The sequence below is a fragment of the Electrona antarctica genome (genome assembly GCF_951216825.1).
Source record: "Electrona antarctica genome assembly, chromosome: 15".
Taxonomy (NCBI): domain Eukaryota; kingdom Metazoa; phylum Chordata; class Actinopteri; order Myctophiformes; family Myctophidae; genus Electrona; species Electrona antarctica.
Genome location: NC_136796.1, coordinates 15167023 through 15185021, shown reverse-complemented (window position 1 = coordinate 15185021; position 17999 = coordinate 15167023). Strand labels below are relative to the sequence as shown.

Genomic DNA, 17999 nt, shown 5'->3' with positions numbered 1-17999 from the left:
CATTTTGCAAATGCATTCTTTTATATTATTATTATTGTATAAATACTTTTTAATTAATTTGTTTTTTATTCAGACAGTATAGGAGGGAGAGGTACATAAGTAAAGCTTTATTTATACTTGGTTATAAAATGGTCGTTCTACAAGTGTCATGACACACTGTCATGTACTTCGCTATGTTTGGTGCATGCCAGTGTCAAGCAACCAAGTACGAATCACACCTGATTCGTACTTGTGATTCAAGCCAAGGCTGAACACTAGTGCATGTGTTTCTAGAAGTGTTTTCATTCCTAAGATTATTTATAGGCAAATGGTTGAATTGATAAAACATTGTAGGGAGACAGAAAGCTCGGGTAGAGAAGGGGAAACTCTATTGCTGCTATTGAACCGGAGATGTTGCCACCATATGGCCAGCACACTAACCAACATTCAACCACCGGAGTCCCTAGAGATGATTGTTTTTAACCAGCATGCTTTAATTTTACAGGATAACACTTCCCCAGCCTAATTAACTTTTCATTCCTTTAGCAAAACCTTATTACATGACACATGCCTAACAGACTCCCATTCTGAATGGCACTCCTAATACATAATTCTGTTGGGCTGAATTCAGTGAGGTGAAATCCAAATTAAGACCATAGTAGTGTGTCTAGTGATTAGATTTAGTGCAGTGGTTAGTACCCCGCGGCCCACGACACGTCGCTGAGTCCACGGTTGCCTCTGCTGGCCTGCAGCCAAACACCTTCCAACATTTCAGGCTTTCTCACCAAGGAGAGAGAACTGCTGAAGCAAGCAAGGTTCGTGCCTCCTGTTCCAAAAGGGAGGGAGCACTCTGTGTACTCTTTACACCACTGTACACCACTGTTTCCCAAACACTGGGTCGCGGACACATTATTATGGGTCCCCTTATTTTTTGTTTCCTACATTTACCGTATTTCAAAACATTTTCAAAAAACATTCCCAATAAAGACAAGCTTTAGATGAATTCAAAACCAAATTCAAAGATTTTTTTTCTCAGTAATTTCATGAAGAAATAAATGAAAAATCTATGATTGTAGATTTGCTATTTTCACTAGTTTGGGTCCCGGGAAAACGTCTAATTTCAGTTTTGGGTCACTGTTTAAAAGGTTTGGGAACCACTGCTTTACACGGTGTACTCTGATTGGTCTGTCGATGTCTCAATTGAAAATGTCAACAGGAAGTGCAGAGTGTGAGGAGGAAACCAAAATCTTATAATAACACCACGTGTCGTGTGTAGGCTATTCTGTAACATGTATGTTTGTGCTAGTGATACAGTATGTGTATAAATGAAAAGAATGACCCAAGGGATGTAAATAAATCTCTCTCTCTCTCTCTCTCTCTCTCTCTCTCTCTCTTTCTCTCTGTAGTTGTTCTGTCTCAGTCGGTATGTTTGGGTTCGACTCCAGCCATCGTTAAAGTAGAGCCAGTATCTCCCAGCATCCCCCAACACTGCTCCAGCCCTACAGCCCCTCTCTCCAGCAAGCCCATTGTCCCGGCATCTGCCTCGTTGCCTGGCAATAACTGCAATGACATGGATGTGAGTGAATAGCTTAAATTCTTTCATTTATGTAAAACACTACTGTTAAGAGTGTCCTGAGTGACTGTTGGGGGGGGGTAAAAGTACTCAAATGTTTTACTTAAAGGGGCATTACACTCATTTTCAACATTTTACTATGTCATTAATATAGTGGTATTCCCCTTTAAGTAAAAACATCAATACTGCAATGTAGAAATAAATCGCATCACGATGCATTGTGAGCTTGTAGATCAGCTGCTTTACAGAGCAATAGATACAAAAAGAAAAGCAAAGGCGTAAAACAACATTAAAATAATAGCAGGAGCAATACAGTGAGGACATGAATAACAATAATGATTTTAAAAGCAAGAGTGTTAGTAGGTAGCCACTTACTACTTGAGCTGTGCTTGTGTTTTTTAGTTGAAATTTTTTAGGCACATTGAGCAGGCCAGCAGTGGAGGATCTGAGGGGGCGGTTTGGGACATAAAATCGCCTCTTTTTCCTCAGGTGAAGGTGATGAAGCGGCAGCAGCGCATGATCAAGAACCGCGAGTCGGCGTGCCAGTCCCGCAAGAAGAAGAAGGAGTACCTCCAGAACCTGGAGGGCCAGCTCAGGGAGGCCCAGCAGGAGAACGAGAGGCTCCGCAGGGAGAACCAGGCCCTCAGGGAGAGACTGTCCGGGAAGGAGGTGAGTGTCATCATGTGACATTTACGTTAAATACAAACTAAAGTTTAAATTAGAAATATACCTTTTTTTTTTATGTGAAAACCACAAGTACAGACAGACAGAGGCCATTTGTAACTTCAGGTTACAACACGAGAATCCCAAAGGTCACTGGTAGATATAAAGGACTGGAAAGAAGTCATGTAATGAAAACCGAGTTGGAGATGAGTATCACGTTATGTTGGAATGTAAGAATATTAGCATCATGAACTTTAGACAAAATTACTTGCCAATTTATTTTATAACGTGCCCATCTACATTAAGTAATTAGTAAATTACATTAAGTAATCAAGTGAGTGGTTTTCTGAAAAATATAATAATGAATGCCTTTGGCTGTATGTATATTATGTATTGTATAATCTGTGCTCCATACCATGTGAACATGGTCATGAGTTAAATAAATGATGAGGAAGAGGAGAAATACGGTAGTAAGGAGGGTCTGGGAGGGATTGAGCCAAATTCCAATACCCAAATCTCTGCTCAAATGGTCATTTTGCTTTTGGAGAAGTCGAGACCTTGCAGCGCCAAACAGCGAGTGTAAAACCAGTGTACACTACAGCCTGTTCTCATCCACTCGCTGGAAGTGTTGATTGCCTATTTGTTCTGTTATTGGATGGAACGACGACTCTAGCTATGGGATGTAAACCATGACTACGCTGTCTGGGAGATGGGGTGTAAAAACAAAAGCCTTGTTGCAGACTTCAAAGGGATTCTTAAAGCCCTAACCACACCAAAGGGTCGAGACGGTTTTAGCGTTGTCCCAGCTGTGTGATATGTGTGTTGAAACGTTGACCCATGTTGTCTCACGTCGTCCCAAGTGATTCAACTGGTTGAATTCAATGGCCCAAACCACACGAAAGCGTCACCATGCAACTCCTTGCAACCGTTTGGACCCGAGGAGTAACATGGCGACCCTTTGGTGTGGTTAGGCCTTAGAGCCCCCCCCCCCCCCCCCCCGCATTCCTAAGACAATAATTTGATGACCAGACGAGTCAATGGAGACTCCGCAAGTCTCCTACCGAGAGACTCAAATTGATTGAACTGCAGATATACTGAAGGGCATTTATATATCACTCTGAATAACGGTGATCAAAGAAATTATACAATCGTGCTGTGCATGGTGTGGCCTAGAAAGCATGTCAACCAGCTCATATAGCGGCAGTAGCTCAGGGGTAGAGTGGCCGGTAGAGCAGCTGGGGCGGAACCATGAGGTTCCCAGTTCGACTCTGGGCTCCCCAGAGTTGGTGTCGAAGTGTCCTTGAGCAAGACTCTGAACTCTTAACACATTATGTGCCCTTTCATTCTTTCAAAATAGCGACGTGGGGTGCCCACATTTAGACCCACATTTTGAAAAAAAGATTATAAAAAAATATCAAGACGTCCACAGACGTCCTGGGCACTACATGCGGTAGTTCCTAGGACGTCTGTGGACGTCTTGGGCATATATTGTGTTAATTGCTCCCAATGTGAGGGTTGGTGCCTTGCATGGTTTCCTCCACCATTGGTGTATGTGTGTGTGAATGTAATACAGAATCTATGTGAAGCGCCTTGGATAAAGGTGCTATATAAATGCACCATTTACCATTTATATATGAGAAATACAGCGTCTAATATACGCCACTCTTGTACATATGTGTTTCAGGGCGGTGACTCGGCCAACAATAAGAGAGCCGTATGTGTCATGGCTGTTCTTCTCTTCATGACCTTCAGCTTTGGACCTGTCAGGTACTGTATCATGCAAATCAACTCTGGAACAAAGACACAGCGTGCTAATTGACAAAGAAATAAATTGGTGTGCTACACAAGAATGATTTGATGAATTAAAGTTGCATTCTCATCAGACGTGATTAAGCTGTGTAACTATTCAACTGTGAATTTGGTCATGGCAGCTGTAAATTCAACAAAAATAGTTAGATAGAGCTAATTCACAACAGTTATATAGTGTAAAATGGTACTAACATGTAATACAATAACATTTTAGGAAGCATGTTAATTTTCTATAATACATGGTGCTGAAATCGTTTTTGTTTTTGTGCCACCAGCATCACTGACAGAAAGCTGCCTACGGGCCTACAGGAAGGAGTGGTGTCGTACACAGGAAGACACCTGCTGGAGTCACCTGTGCCTCGTCAGCGTCCCAGCCGGGTCAAGTACAGGTCGGAGCCCCAGGAGACGGAGGAGGAAGCAGAGACCAGGTGGACGAGAGGAGACGCGGAGGGAGACTCGGAGGCCACAGAGGAGGACTACGAGTTTAGGTGGGTGGGCGATGGGCTTTTCCTGGACTTTCAGGGAGCCTCGCTGAAGGGTCCGTGAGTGTGTAATAACTAGAAGCCCACTAGATCACGGCCACAAAGCACAGGCGTGAACGGCACTTCCTCATACGTCCGCATATGTCACGTGGCCAACTGAACCGGCACACAAAGTTGTGCGCTCCATGGGCACAACTTTGTGGGTGTGGACTGGAATTCTCTCAATTGTAATATAATTATAATAATAATGACATGAATTTATATTTCAGAAACCAAGGAGGCTTTACATAAGCCAGACACATTTGATGACTCAAACACCTCAAAACATAGTCATACCAGATAAGACAATGAATGATTATCTATGACGTCTGTCCACCATCATTCAATGTTTCTTTTTCTCAAGAAATATGCAGAACTGGAGTTGGCTTAGCAATGGCTGCAGAATGTGACTGTTCATGTTTCTCAGGTTGAATGTAACCCCACTGTCAGGAAATAACGCTACACATGTCATGACGGTGACTTGTAAGGTATTTTGTGTGTGGCTACTGGCTTTGTACTCTCTCTTCCACATGATACTGATGGTAGCTAAATTAGTATTTCCACTAGGGCTTCAGTCTGTTAAAATGAAGCCTGATTTATATTGAGTTGCTTGTCGGTGTAGTGCACAGATGCCATGATACGGCATCCATTACTGTATGAATCCTTGCCTCCAGTACAGGTCGGTCATGAATGTGTCATGAATACGGTTGTATGTATGTGTGTTTTATTTTATGTTGTATTTTGTATATTGTGTACATGTTTACAATGAAATACTACCAAATAAAGTTATAAAAAAGAGGTCATGAATAACATATTATAAATGAAAGAAAGTCTGAACTCCAAGCCCACTCCTGACTTTTTGTATTGCTTGAGTATGAGTAGCAGTCATTCTGTGAAGTGAGGACTAAAGGGATCTGTGATTAACTATTATACACTATGTTCTCTGTTGAGAATGTTGATATTCCTCGTAATGACTGTACTTTAACTAACGTTATTGTGTGTGTGTATTCCAGGAACATCAGTGACGTGTTCAGTGACGTGAAGGACCTGGTTCTCCAGGACATTGATCGCTACTTCAGCTCCTCAGACTGTCGCCAGTTTAACCGTTCTGAGTCTCTCAGGTCAGTCACCGCAAGAAAGGAGCTAACCAAACAGCCCTTTCTCATATGAACTCTGGAAAATGTTTGGTGTTGGCTAGCGTGTGACAGGATGTCTGTTTCACGTGCGTTTACATAGTGTAACTGAAAATACTCTGTTTGATTAGGTGAGGGGCTGTGTGTCTGTGTAAACGCACACGTTAGCTACTCCCACGTGAGGGAGATGCGAAGATCATGAAATGCATTTCTTTTATTCATTTTCCTTCCACAGAACAGAATGAGATGTAAATTATCTATCTAATTGAATGGATATGCAAGTCTCCCATGGACGCAATGTAATATGGCAAATGCACTAAGTGTTAAGTTAATGTAGTTCCCTGTTGACTATTTCCAGTGTGTGTTATGTGATGCACTGACTTTAAGGGAAGACTGGTGGATGCAAACCGGATGTTGTGATACTGTGAGTCAGCTGTGGAGTTGGGAATGGTGGAGTGCCGACAATAAAGTTGTGTTGAGAAACTATAGTTATTTTATTCCAGTAACACTAAGGACTGTAAAACATTGGGGGCACGGTGGTTAGTCGGCAGCTTCACAGCTAGAAGGTCCCCGGTTCGATTCCCGCCCGCTAGTCAATGAGTTAACACGCCCACTTGCTCTTGTAAATACACCAGACTATCAACGTGTCCATTGCTCCATTCACACATTTGAGCCGATTCGGGCATTATACCAGCTTAGCTGTTAGCGCAAGGGAGCTGGCAGTGTAAATCTGCATCAGGTGGGATATTTGTGTTCATACATGCATCAATTATAACAAGATATGTTTGCTTAGATCAACATATTTTACAAAAGCTACACAAAACAAATGATATCGAAACTGAGTGACTGAGCAGACTTTTGTGTTGACGGTATAAGGTACAGAGTACAGGTAGCATTTGGTTTGCTTGCTTTGTATAACTCTCTCTTTCTCGTTTGCATGTGGTGGAGAGACGCACACCTGGTCTACTGTATTTTTTTTGTATCTTCATTGAGAGTGGCTGTAGCAAAGCCGGTTGTCACATATGCTTCCAATCTCTCTTACCCTGTGCATCTCACTCTTTGTGTAATTTCTCACTCCATCCCATTTTTGCTGTGTGATTTCAGGTTGGCTGATGAGTTGCGCGGCTGGGTACAGCGTCACCAGATCGACAGGAAGAAGTCAGGAGGAAAACCAAAGATGGCCAAGAAAGTGAAGATTGCCCAGGTGGGGAGCGCTACAAATCACTTGACATCTGGTTTCTGTTTCTAGCTGCCTTCTGTTTCCAGTGTCCTTGAGCAAACCACTATCCCTGACTAGTCATTCTGTGCTTGACCCCGTTTGTACTTTCTCTTCGAGAGAGGACAGTCAATGTAATACGATGTAATTGAATTAAGAATCATAGAAGTATTCATAATTAACACAGCCTTGGGTTCATGAACCTCAGATTAATGTTAATCGTTAAAGTTCCAATAAAAGTCCAAATATAATGAACATGTATCAGTAAAAGTTTAGATTTTGAGAGAATTTGTCAGATGGAACTTTGCATGGAAATTTGCATGGATTTTATGATTATTATTTTTTTGTGTGTGCAGTGGAATAGTAAACTCCTGTAATTTTCATTCAGCTTTATTTTCTTCTTACCACAGAAAGCCCAGCTGAGGAAGACCAATTTCTCAAGATATCTTCCGATCCAGGCACATCGTTCCATAGAAAGGTACAGACTCCTGAATTGCCAATAAAACTCACATTTTTAATTTCTGTATGTATGTATGTATGTATGTATGTATATATATATATATATATATATATATATATATATATATATATATATATATATATATATATATAATGACATTTTGTAGAATCTGGTCTCAATGGCTTTTAATGGCTGCTCCATGAGAACGACCAAGCCCCTCGTGCTGTTCTGACACAGTTGTGTTGTGTTCTGAATGCCAGGCAGTCACCTCCAGGTTCTTACAGTCCTGTTGTGTTCCTCCTTAATGCCAGTCACCTCCAGGTTCTTACAGTTCTGTTGTGTTCCTCCTTAATGCCAGTCACCTCCAGGTTCTTACTGTTCTGTTGTGTTCCTCCTTAATGCCAGTCACCTCCAGGTTCTTACAGTCCTGTTGTGTTCCTCCTTAATGCCAGTCACCTCCAGGTTCTTACAGTCCTGTTGTGTTCCTCCTTAATGCCAGTCACCTCCAGGTTCTTACAGTCCTGTTGTGTTCCTCCTTAATGCCAGTCACCTCCAGGTTCTTACAGTTCTGTTGTGTTCCTCCTTAATGCCAGTCACCTCCAGGTTCTTACAGTCCTGTTGTGTTCCTCCTTAATGCCAGTCACCTCCAGGTTCTTACAGTTCTGTTGTGTTCCTCCTTAATGCCAGTCACCTCCAGGTTCTTACAGTCCTGTTGTGTTCCTCCTTAATGCCAGTCACCTCCAGGTTCTTACAGTCCTGTTGTGTTCCTCCTTAATGCCAGTCACCTCCAGGTTCTTACAGTCCTGTTGTGTTCCTCCTTAATGCCAGTCACCTCCAGGTTCTCCCTGGGCCAGAGGTCACTTACAGTGAGTTCCTAGACGCCATCGACCGACGGGAGGACACCTTCTATGTTGTCTCCTTCAGACGGGTGAGACGAACGCCAGTTCACACTTTATTATTAATTAATAATAACCATAATACAGAATTTCTGGTTCAGGGTTCAAGGCTGCACTTTATTGTTACATCTTGTGTACAGGTACATACTGTAAGCGTAAAACTTATTTTGTTTTGGCTTCCTTCAGACAATGCAGCAGCAGACAATGATAACGGTAGAATAGTGATAAAAAAAACAAAAAACACTTAGTGCTTTTGCTTTTGTTTGAAATGTACCCATTCTGCAAACTGTAAATATATTTATCAGTTAATCAATCGAGTGCAAAAAAGAGCAAGGAGAGGAAAAGAAAGAAGTTTCAATAGCATAATCAAATGTTTACGTGTGCATATAGTTCTTGGTATATTGTATAAACCACCATTTTTCTTTATTTATTTTTTTCCAGTGGCTGCTACCTAACTTGGTGCAAACAGCTTGTCGCAGTGCATTCTATCTATGTGCAATAGTTTTTTTTATGTTCAAGTATAGTAGTATACTTGAATAGTATAATAACAGTACAGGCAGTAGTGATAAAGAATATTGTGTGTCCAGGATCACCTGTTGCTACCGGCCATCAGCCACAACAAGACCGGCCGCCCCAAGATGTCTCTGGTCATGCCTGCCATTTCTGTCAATGGTGAGTAATGGCGAGGAAGTTAAGGAACTTAGAACTGTTAACCATGAGTTCATGACCAGGGTGAGCTTAATGTAGCTATTGACATACTGAAGATTTCATGGAGGAAGCATGAGTAATCAGGTTTCTGCTTTGTATACGGTACCTGTCTTCTGGGACCCAGTTGGCACAAAGAGGATGTTTTGAGTCTGACTTGACTGTGCATATCATTGTCACTGCTTAAGCAGTGCTCAAACTCATTTTAGGAGCAATACTTGTCATTCAGTCAGGTAGAACTCTTTGAAGAGGATAAACACAGCAGGAATTTTGTTTAACTGCATTCAAACTTTGGTACAGTAACCTTCAAAGTCAACACAACAGCTAAAAACAAAACCATGCCATGACAGCAGAAAGGTGCTTTTGTAATTCGGTGCATTTTTAAATCCTAGTGTAAAGTGCTTACAAGACAGTGTGAAACGCAGAGATAAAAACAAAAACAAGAAACTACGAACATGAGCTTGGCGACATGCCCAGACATGCCCTCTCCCTTGCGCGTGTAACATAAGTTAATTTCTCAGGTGGTGTTTACATGGTCATTACTTAGTGGGCGTGTTATTGCGTTCTTACACGGCATGTGAATGCACTCTTTGAGTTTCACTTTGTATGAACCGTGCAGTATTTGCAGTGGTTATCAATTTTCTCAAAGTGGGATCTGGGGACCCCTAGGGGACATTGAGGGGGTTCCATGGGGTCCCCACCAAAATATTTAATAGCATTACAGCATTAAAATTAACCCTACAGTACATTGTACTTTGGCCATTACATTTTTTGGGGGCTTTTCTGCCTTTATTGATAGTATTAAGTGAAGATGGACACGAAAGAGGGAGAGAAAGAAGGGGAGAGACATGCAGCAAAGGTCGTCATGAGCGGGACTCAAACACGCGATGCGCTGTCAGGCCAGAGCCTACATGTGGCATGCACCTGGACCACTTGGCCAGGGGGCGCCCCGACATACAAATGTTTTTGCGAACCGCTGCAGTATTGTACAAAACTGTCTCCCTCCCTCCCACACAGAGAGCTTGTACAACTCGTCCAAGGGCTACGAGATGATGATGCAGGTGGACTGCGAGGTCATGGACACACGCATCGTCCCCATCAAGTCCTCCGCCGTCCCCCCATCCCTCCGGGACCCCCCGGCGGCAAGCCCCCCGTCCTCCTCCGACGACCACGGGAACCACACCGCCCTCCGCGGGAGGCACCACCACCATCATCAGCCCATGGCGACCACCGCTCCATCAGCGCGACACCAGTTCCCCGCTGGCGCCGGCCGCCGGCGCGCGGAATACCTCATCAGCCAATCGGAAGCTGGGGTCTGAGGGGGCGTCACCGTTGTGACCCGAAGGTAAAAAGGGATTAAGTCTTATTCATAATCCAGTTTTAGGTTTCGGGCGTCACCTCATCACCTAAAACTGGAGTATGAATAGGTTTACTGAGGGTATAGCAAAGATGGCAAGAGTTAAAACCGTTAAGCACACGACGGTGTTGTCGTGGCGACAAATACATCTATAAACTGAATTTATCGCGGATGTGACGCGTTTTCGAGCTTGTAGATGTTTTTTTGTTTGTTTTTGCTGTGACCATATATTGACTTGACCCTGAGACTGTAATACATCTCTCCACATCTCACACCAAGAAGGGCACAGATTAACAACTAGAGAAAGGCCTAAATAAAAGGATTTCAGATTGTCAGATTGACATACCATCTTATCAACAAGTACTGTAGCTCCCTGGAAATTACACCTTTTATTTTTGTGGGGAAACTAGGAGAGAATGAGAAATCGAATTGAATTCCGTTAATACCCCATGAAGGGAACATCTAGTTCTAACCTATTGATTGACTTGAATCAAACCTATACACAGTTAAGATAGTAATCCAGTAGTTACTGTATACCTTGTGTTACAGCCTCCAGGTAAATTATACTTTGACCATTATATATTAGATTGGGGCACTGTGAAAAGATAAATCATTGCTCTAATATAGAAATGTATATTTCTGAAATTAACGAAAAAGCAGACAGCAGCACACTGCACTTAAACCTGGTGCTGCTGTCGCTAATATTGAACCGTTAAATTGATGTGGTATTATCGGGACCCCAGCATCTTCCATGCAGCCAGCATTAGAACAGCGAAACAAAATGTAGTACCGGTATGTTCACTCAGTCTTACAGGTACTGTTTGGTTAACTGTTTTAGTGACTAATGACCAAGCAGGTAGTGTGTTACTCAAAAACATGTTAAAAGCAGAGGTTAAGTTGATGGGTATTGTGAACATCAACTTTTGGTTGGTGACTTTTGGTTACAGGACAATCTTTAACAGTTTAAAAATTCTGTAAAACAATGTCACCAGCAGAAACGCCAAAAAGGGAATTTGAGCTCACTGTTCAGACAGAAGTAGTACGAGTGATCAACCGCTAGGCCTCTCTGACTCTAAGTTAAAGTTGATTGGCTGGCATGCTTTTTGGTGGGCCAAAAAGAGTGAAACTTGCAGAAGGGACCGTGCCATGGCCCATGTATTTTATATAATGTTGTTATATGCAGGGTTCGATTTGTTATCATTTTTTTTTATCAAGGGGATTGGGGCGGGGGACAAAAATAGTGTGCTATTTTTGCTGGTTTCTTTTTTGAGTAAAAGGGACGCCAGGGTTGAGTTGATGTGGTTAACATACATTTTTAATACCCCCCCTAGCAAACGAACCCTGGTTATATGTAATGGGGCCCAGAATTTTAGATGGCTCACCTCTGCGGGGGAATAGCAGTGGACATACGTTGGTACAGCTGCAAATATTAATAACCCTTGACTGACTTCACTACTGATGATTCTTAAGACTTGTAGACTATTCTTTTTTTGTGTTTGTCTTATTGTTCTCGCTTGTAATTAGTCTATGTTCAGATTACCAGACACATGCGATCTGTATGTGTGTGAGTAATCAAAAACTTGTAATCAAAAGGTTTTGTTAAAAAAGAAATAGGAAACCTAGGTTAGCTGGACAACAAGACACTGCGTCTACAGTATAGCGCTGTAATGTTGTTTTTTTCTTCTTTTTTATCATGGCAATAGTTGAACCTTTACCACTAAATACCACTACAAATATATTTCCCTCTTCTGTACCATGCATTTTGAGAGACAGTAGAGCTGTCTTTTCACATTGCAAATTTGCAACATTACAGCTGCAAAAACAACTCCAAAACACACATGTCTAACTTGGATCCTAATTTCTTTTGTGACAACTTTTAGATTTGTATTTTGTTTTGTTTTTTATACAAATCACTTCATAGTTTGAATTGAAATTATTTAATATTTGTAAATATCAATGTTTATGTAGATATTTGTTTGTTTTTTCATACACTTTAATTCTTTTTTAAATATCTTTTTCCAACCTTTTGGAAACAAAAAAAATACAAAAAAACATAACTGAGTCCAGGCTTAAAGTGTACCAGTGAATAGATGGATAAATCTTGAATTCTATACTATATTACAATTCACCACAGATGATCATTAGATTATCTTCCAGAGAACAGAGTTGTATTTATGAATATTTAAATACAGATTTTATATGCACAGAGACGATTCATAGAAAGCTATGGCTGACATATAGAAAATACACTTTGAAGGAATGTCTTTAATTGCCCCAATCTTACAAATGTTATTGCCAACTTTATCTGCCGCTAAGTAGACATTTTGAAATGTCGTGACTTTGAGATGAATATTGTAATTTTTCTGTAAAATCTTCCTTCTGTCCCAACATATAATTTTCTTTTGACCAAAATGGGTAGATTTTTGAATACAAGGACATTTTCAAATGTGTGTATGGTGTCTCCAGTCCTTTCCTGTGCTTGCATTGGCAGTTCTGATCATTGATATGTAATTGATGCAATGTGCCTTCACACCAAATACATTTACAAAAGTAGCTGGCATTGAACATGTAGGTTGCAAAGAAAATATTTCTGCCACTGAAACATTTCTTTAAATTACCCTGAGAAACTATCTGTCCATTGCTATAGCTCTTTCTTTCTTTCTTTCTTTCTTTCTTTCTTTCTTTCTTTCTTTCTTTCAGCTGAAAGCACTGCACACAAGACTGCACTTAGCATCAGTTTGGCTGGAAAAACACTTTCTTTGAGAACGTGTTGAATATTGGCCCTTTTTCATTTTGTTTTATTTTGAATACTCATGCCCACTCATCTTCATTAGCAATTAAATTAAAAACAACAAATGTTCCCAATATACCAATTGCGCCTGTAAATCTATAGGTGTGCAATAATTATGATATTTTAGTTTTTTTGTTTAATATATATCTGAAATATTTGAACTGCTCTTTTTGTCTAAAAAAGGAAAATATTAAGGACAAAAGTTGATATGAAGCTATTGTTTTGTTAATTGGGATTAGAAGTTTGGGTTGGAGCCAGGGCTGTAAATGATTTACTCCTGTTTTTTATTCTCATTAGGCCAGACCTCTTTATGTTGTTGGGAATGAATACTACTGCATATGTTTAGAGTGGTAAATATGTCTGTTCCAGCTGGGATCCAAAAATTGGGCTTGTGAACAAAGAATCGACCAAGATAGAGCATTATTGTGTTTTCAATTCCATTGGTTCTCAACTCGGATCCTCGGGACAAAGACGGCTAATTAAACACTTAAACCCTCTCTATTCTTTGTTAACACTTAAACCCTCTATTCTTTGTTAAACAGACTGACTTGGACCGTTTTCCCCCTCCACACCAAATCTCACCGCAAATAGCTGATCTACAAGCTCACAACGCATTGTGAGATTGTAGATCCTTGGGTTCAAGTGGTTAAATACATTGACCCGGTGTGTCTTGTGAAGTCTAAGTCAGTCCACACAATGAGACGGCCTAGTTTGAAAACTAGCAGTAGAATCATGTCTCCCCAGGACTAGACTGAAGAGCCACTGCTCTGATATTTGGTATATGACTTGTGATTGGGATTCCAGCGTAAAAGCAGTTAAGAACCATGGGTTCTTTCTCTCATCTCTCTCTCTCTATCTGTGTCTCTCACACACACACACACACACACACACACACACACCCACGCACGCACGTAAACACACGTTAACGTCATCATGTCAGTAACAACATTGTTCATTGTACATACTGTAGATGTTATTTTCCTGTTCATAGCTGTATTTTTCATATTGTTTACATTTTGTTCTAAGTTACAACGTTGATGAACTTGCCGGAATTATTTCCAGTTATCTTGGTCAAGCACCTGTGCAGCTAATAGGTTATGGACATTTTTATTTAATATTAAAATCTATATAGCTCCAGGGACTATTCTCAGCTACACTTATCAAATATATCTGCATATTTACATCCATGTCGGGCATAAAACATATTTTTCTGAACATCTTTATCTTCTTATTCACATATTCTTCCCCTGAGCTTGGACCCCTTTAAATACCGTTTGCAGCTATATTAATGTAAATGTTTGTTTTTATCTGTACCTGATTGGTGGAGTGTACTGCATCAAGATATACCTGATTGGTGGAGTGTACTGCATCAAGATGTACCTGATTGGTGGAGTGTACTGCATCAAGATGTACCTGATTGGTGGAGTGTACTGCATCAAGATGTACCTGATTGGTGGAGTGTACTGCATCAAGATGTACCTGATTGGTGGAGTGTACTGCATCAAGATGTACCTGATTGGTGGAGTGTACTGCATCAAGATGTACCTGATTGGTGGAGTGTACTGCATCAAGATGTACCTGATTGGTGGAGTGTACTGCATCAAGATATACCTGATTGGTGGAGTGTACTGCATCAGGATATACCTGATTGGTGGAGTGTACTGCATCAAGATATACCTGATTGGTGGAGTGTACTGCATCAAGATGTACCTGATTGGTGGAGTGTACTGCATCAAGATATACCTGATTGGTGGAGTGTACTGATTGGTGGAGTGTACTGCATCAAGATGTACCTGATTGGTGGAGTGTACTGCATCAGGATATACCTGATTGGTGGAGTGTACTGCATCAGGATATACCTGATTGGTGGAGTGTACTGCATCAAGATGTACCTGATTGGTGGAGTGTACTGCATCAAGATATACCTGATTGATGGAGTGTCCTGCATCAAGAAGAAAAATAAACATTTGCAATTTTAAGTCCAGTTATCTCCAATGCATAGATCACTCACATACCTGTTCACTGCTCTCGCACACACACACACACACACACACACACACACACACACACAGCGCCTTGATGCATGCAATCTGTGGTAACTAAAGTAATGATGTAAATATGGTTTATACTTTTTGACTTGTTTTTTTACATTTTCTAATTTAAATGACATTTTCATGTAAGTACATCTTATTAGTGTCCTCCTCCTTACCTAATTATGAATGAGATGTTTTGAACTGCTGCCTTTCATGTTTGTAGAAAAATGAAACATTGAATTTTAATAAATATATATACGTATACAGTTCTGTTCTTTTTATTTGACCGTTGCTTCTGAGATTACATGACACTGCGCCAGTGTCACGGAGCAGAGAGGTAATGTGAATATTATTTGGTCAAAGTTTGTGCCCTTGCACAATAATACACAGCAAAATCTTTATCTGAAATAAAAAATCCTCATCAAATCCCATGGGTCCATTTAGTTCTGTTTGTACAGTCTCTGAGTTAAATGAACACTGAAGTTTTTGCTGTGTACTTGCCAATAAAAGGTAAAAAAAAAAGAAAAGGTTTCAGCATCCAGAACCCTGATATTTTACAGAACCAATAGTCACACAACTGTCTGGCATGTGTCATACCCGTAGGTCCATTCACGTTTACCTTGTAATCTTGGACACCTTGACAACTGGTTTGGCAGTGGGTCAGGAGGTAGAGCGGCAGTCTTGAAATCGGAAAAGTTACCAGTTCGATCCCATGGCTGCGTGTACGAAGTGTCCTTGAGCAAGACACCGAACCCCTAACTGATTTTGATGAGCAGTCTCCTGCCTTGCATGGTTTCCTCTGCTGTCGGTGTGTAAATATGACATGCATTGTAAATCGCTTTAGAGAAAGGCACTAGATAAATGCAGTAAAAAAAACATCAGTCGTAAGATTTTATTTTGCTTGCCTTGGATCCATGCAATCTGCTAGGCTCCTACAGTACTGTGTCTCTTCCTGTGTACGCATCACTTTCCAAACCCTGTAAACTGGGAACCGGGTGGCATTGCGATGCACCGCCACTCCGACTGCATGGCTTACGCATGCGGTTAGTTATGGACGGCGTTAGTGTTGGGCGCGTCGGAATGGCGGTCTTTGGAATGGCAGTGTGTAGTGTAACCCTCTGTAAACCAGTCCTCTGGACTATGGGAACAGACAGAGGTGCATAATTAGCCCGTCTCTGAAATGAATGCTGCTTCTAATAAGGTGCAGTTAAGATGTGCAATGAAGGTGGAAATGGTACGTAATGAAATGGCCTCAATTTTCCAAGAGCAAAACACTGTTGTGCTTGATGAAGAGAAACCTAGTTCGTCTTATTCTTGGGCCTGGCTGCTTGCCAATATATTAGTGTTGTGTTTTAGGTGAAATGCCATGACACACACACACATCTGTCTACCCCTTATAGGTCCGTTTCAAATAATCAGGGTTCCCACGGTCCTGAAATTCCTGGAAATATTTTGAATATATGCATTGTTTTTGGCTATTGATTTAATTACAGGTCAAAAAGAACAGATCTACAAGCTCACAACGTGCTGCAGCGTGATCCTATGCCATAGGCCTAGGTGGTGTCACAAAACATTTTACACAACATTTGGAATGGAATAGCATTCTATGCTTTAATTTTGCTACACTGCCTGTCTTTGGGCATTGCACATAGGAGTAAGACACTCATTATTGCACTGAATGATTGTTATATAGGCCTGGAAATTGAGTTAAATATTCTGGAAAGGTTTTGGAAAAGTTTTGAAAATTCATTGGTAGAAATGTGTGGGAACCCTGGATAATGGTCCAGTTCAGACACCGTGAGCTTTGTAACGAGGGTTTGAATCCCCCAGAGGTCTGTTAGACACAAATGTAGGGAGACTCCTTTGAGTTGTGAGCTGGCCAACTAGTGTGCCGTTGTAAATACTGGGCAGTAAACCTTCAGGTGATGGAGGAAAGATAAGAGACTTGGGTTTAAGTATCGTAAAAGCTAGTGTTCACATGCTCCTCCTGGGTGTGGTGAGTGAGTGAATGACTGGGTGTAGTGCAGTGGTTCCCAAACACTGGGTCCCCTTATTTTTTTGGTTCTTAAATTTGTTTTTTAATTATTTCAAAACATTTAAAAAAAAACATTCCCCCAAAAAATCTAAACTTTTCGGGAATTAAACCAAAATTCTATGATTTTTTTCAGTAACTTCATGAAGAAATGAAAGAAAAATCTAAGAAATTCCATAAATTGGAAGAAAATAAGTAGTGGAAAATGGCTACAAGCTCACAACACAAGCTTGTAGATCTGCTATTTTGGGTTTTGGGTGAAGCCAGTGCTATTTTTTAACAGTCTGAGTTTGATTGAAATTGATTGATTGAAATATTTATTAACAGTTTGCAGAATTACAGTACATTTCAAGCACAAACTCAATACAAAGACTGTTAACTGTGAGTGGACAACCCAATTAAGCATTACACTTGTTTACAAGAGGGTCCACCTTGTTCAATTCATCAAAACATTTAGAGACGTACAAATAGACACTTCTATATATAGTCAAAGAACAAAACAAACAAAGAACAGTGGCTCCAGACCGGTCCCATTCCCTTTGTAAATGTTGTGGCAGAGGACCAGGCAGTGCAGTAATAATATAAGGCAAAACAAACCCCCATGTTTGGTTTGATGCTCAGGCAATCGCAAATGCAAAATAGATGTGCTCCTGCCAGAGATTCAGTGTGTGATCTGCTCAGGCGTTGAATCATCATCCACCGCTAGGGGGCAGCAGAGCACTGTGTGGAGATAGACTGGCCTAGTCCATTGTATTTGTATAGTGCATTGCATCATTTGCATGCCATGCAAACTGAACGTGCTTCACTATGAAAAACAAAGCAAAATAAAGA

At 40.9% G+C, this 17999-nt stretch overlaps 1 protein-coding gene across 4 annotated transcripts in view; it reads left to right on the top strand.

Annotated features, from left to right (window-relative positions):
* The window catches only part of atf6b (activating transcription factor 6 beta), a 63294-nt gene that overhangs the window by 18670 nt on the left and 26625 nt on the right, over positions 1-17999 (top strand). Inside the window, exons 8-18 of one of the 4 annotated variants that reach the window (XM_079523509.1) lie at positions 1386-1555; positions 1955-2221; positions 3900-3982; positions 4300-4512; positions 5559-5666; positions 6783-6882; positions 7305-7372; positions 8183-8282; positions 8838-8922; positions 9973-10300; positions 13013-14445. In XM_079523509.1, coding sequence (XP_079379635.1) covers positions 1386-1555; positions 1955-2221; positions 3900-3982; positions 4300-4512; positions 5559-5666; positions 6783-6882; positions 7305-7372; positions 8183-8282; positions 8838-8922; positions 9973-10274 — 1496 coding nt within the window. In that variant the 3' untranslated portion in view covers positions 10275-10300; positions 13013-14445. Of the gene's footprint in view, positions 1-1385; positions 1556-1954; positions 2222-3899; positions 3983-4299; positions 4513-5558; positions 5667-6782; positions 6883-7304; positions 7373-8182; positions 8283-8837; positions 8923-9972; positions 14446-17999 lie in introns of those variants that run through there. The other 3 variants (XM_079523510.1, XM_079523511.1, XM_079523508.1) reach the window with 3 other exon arrangements.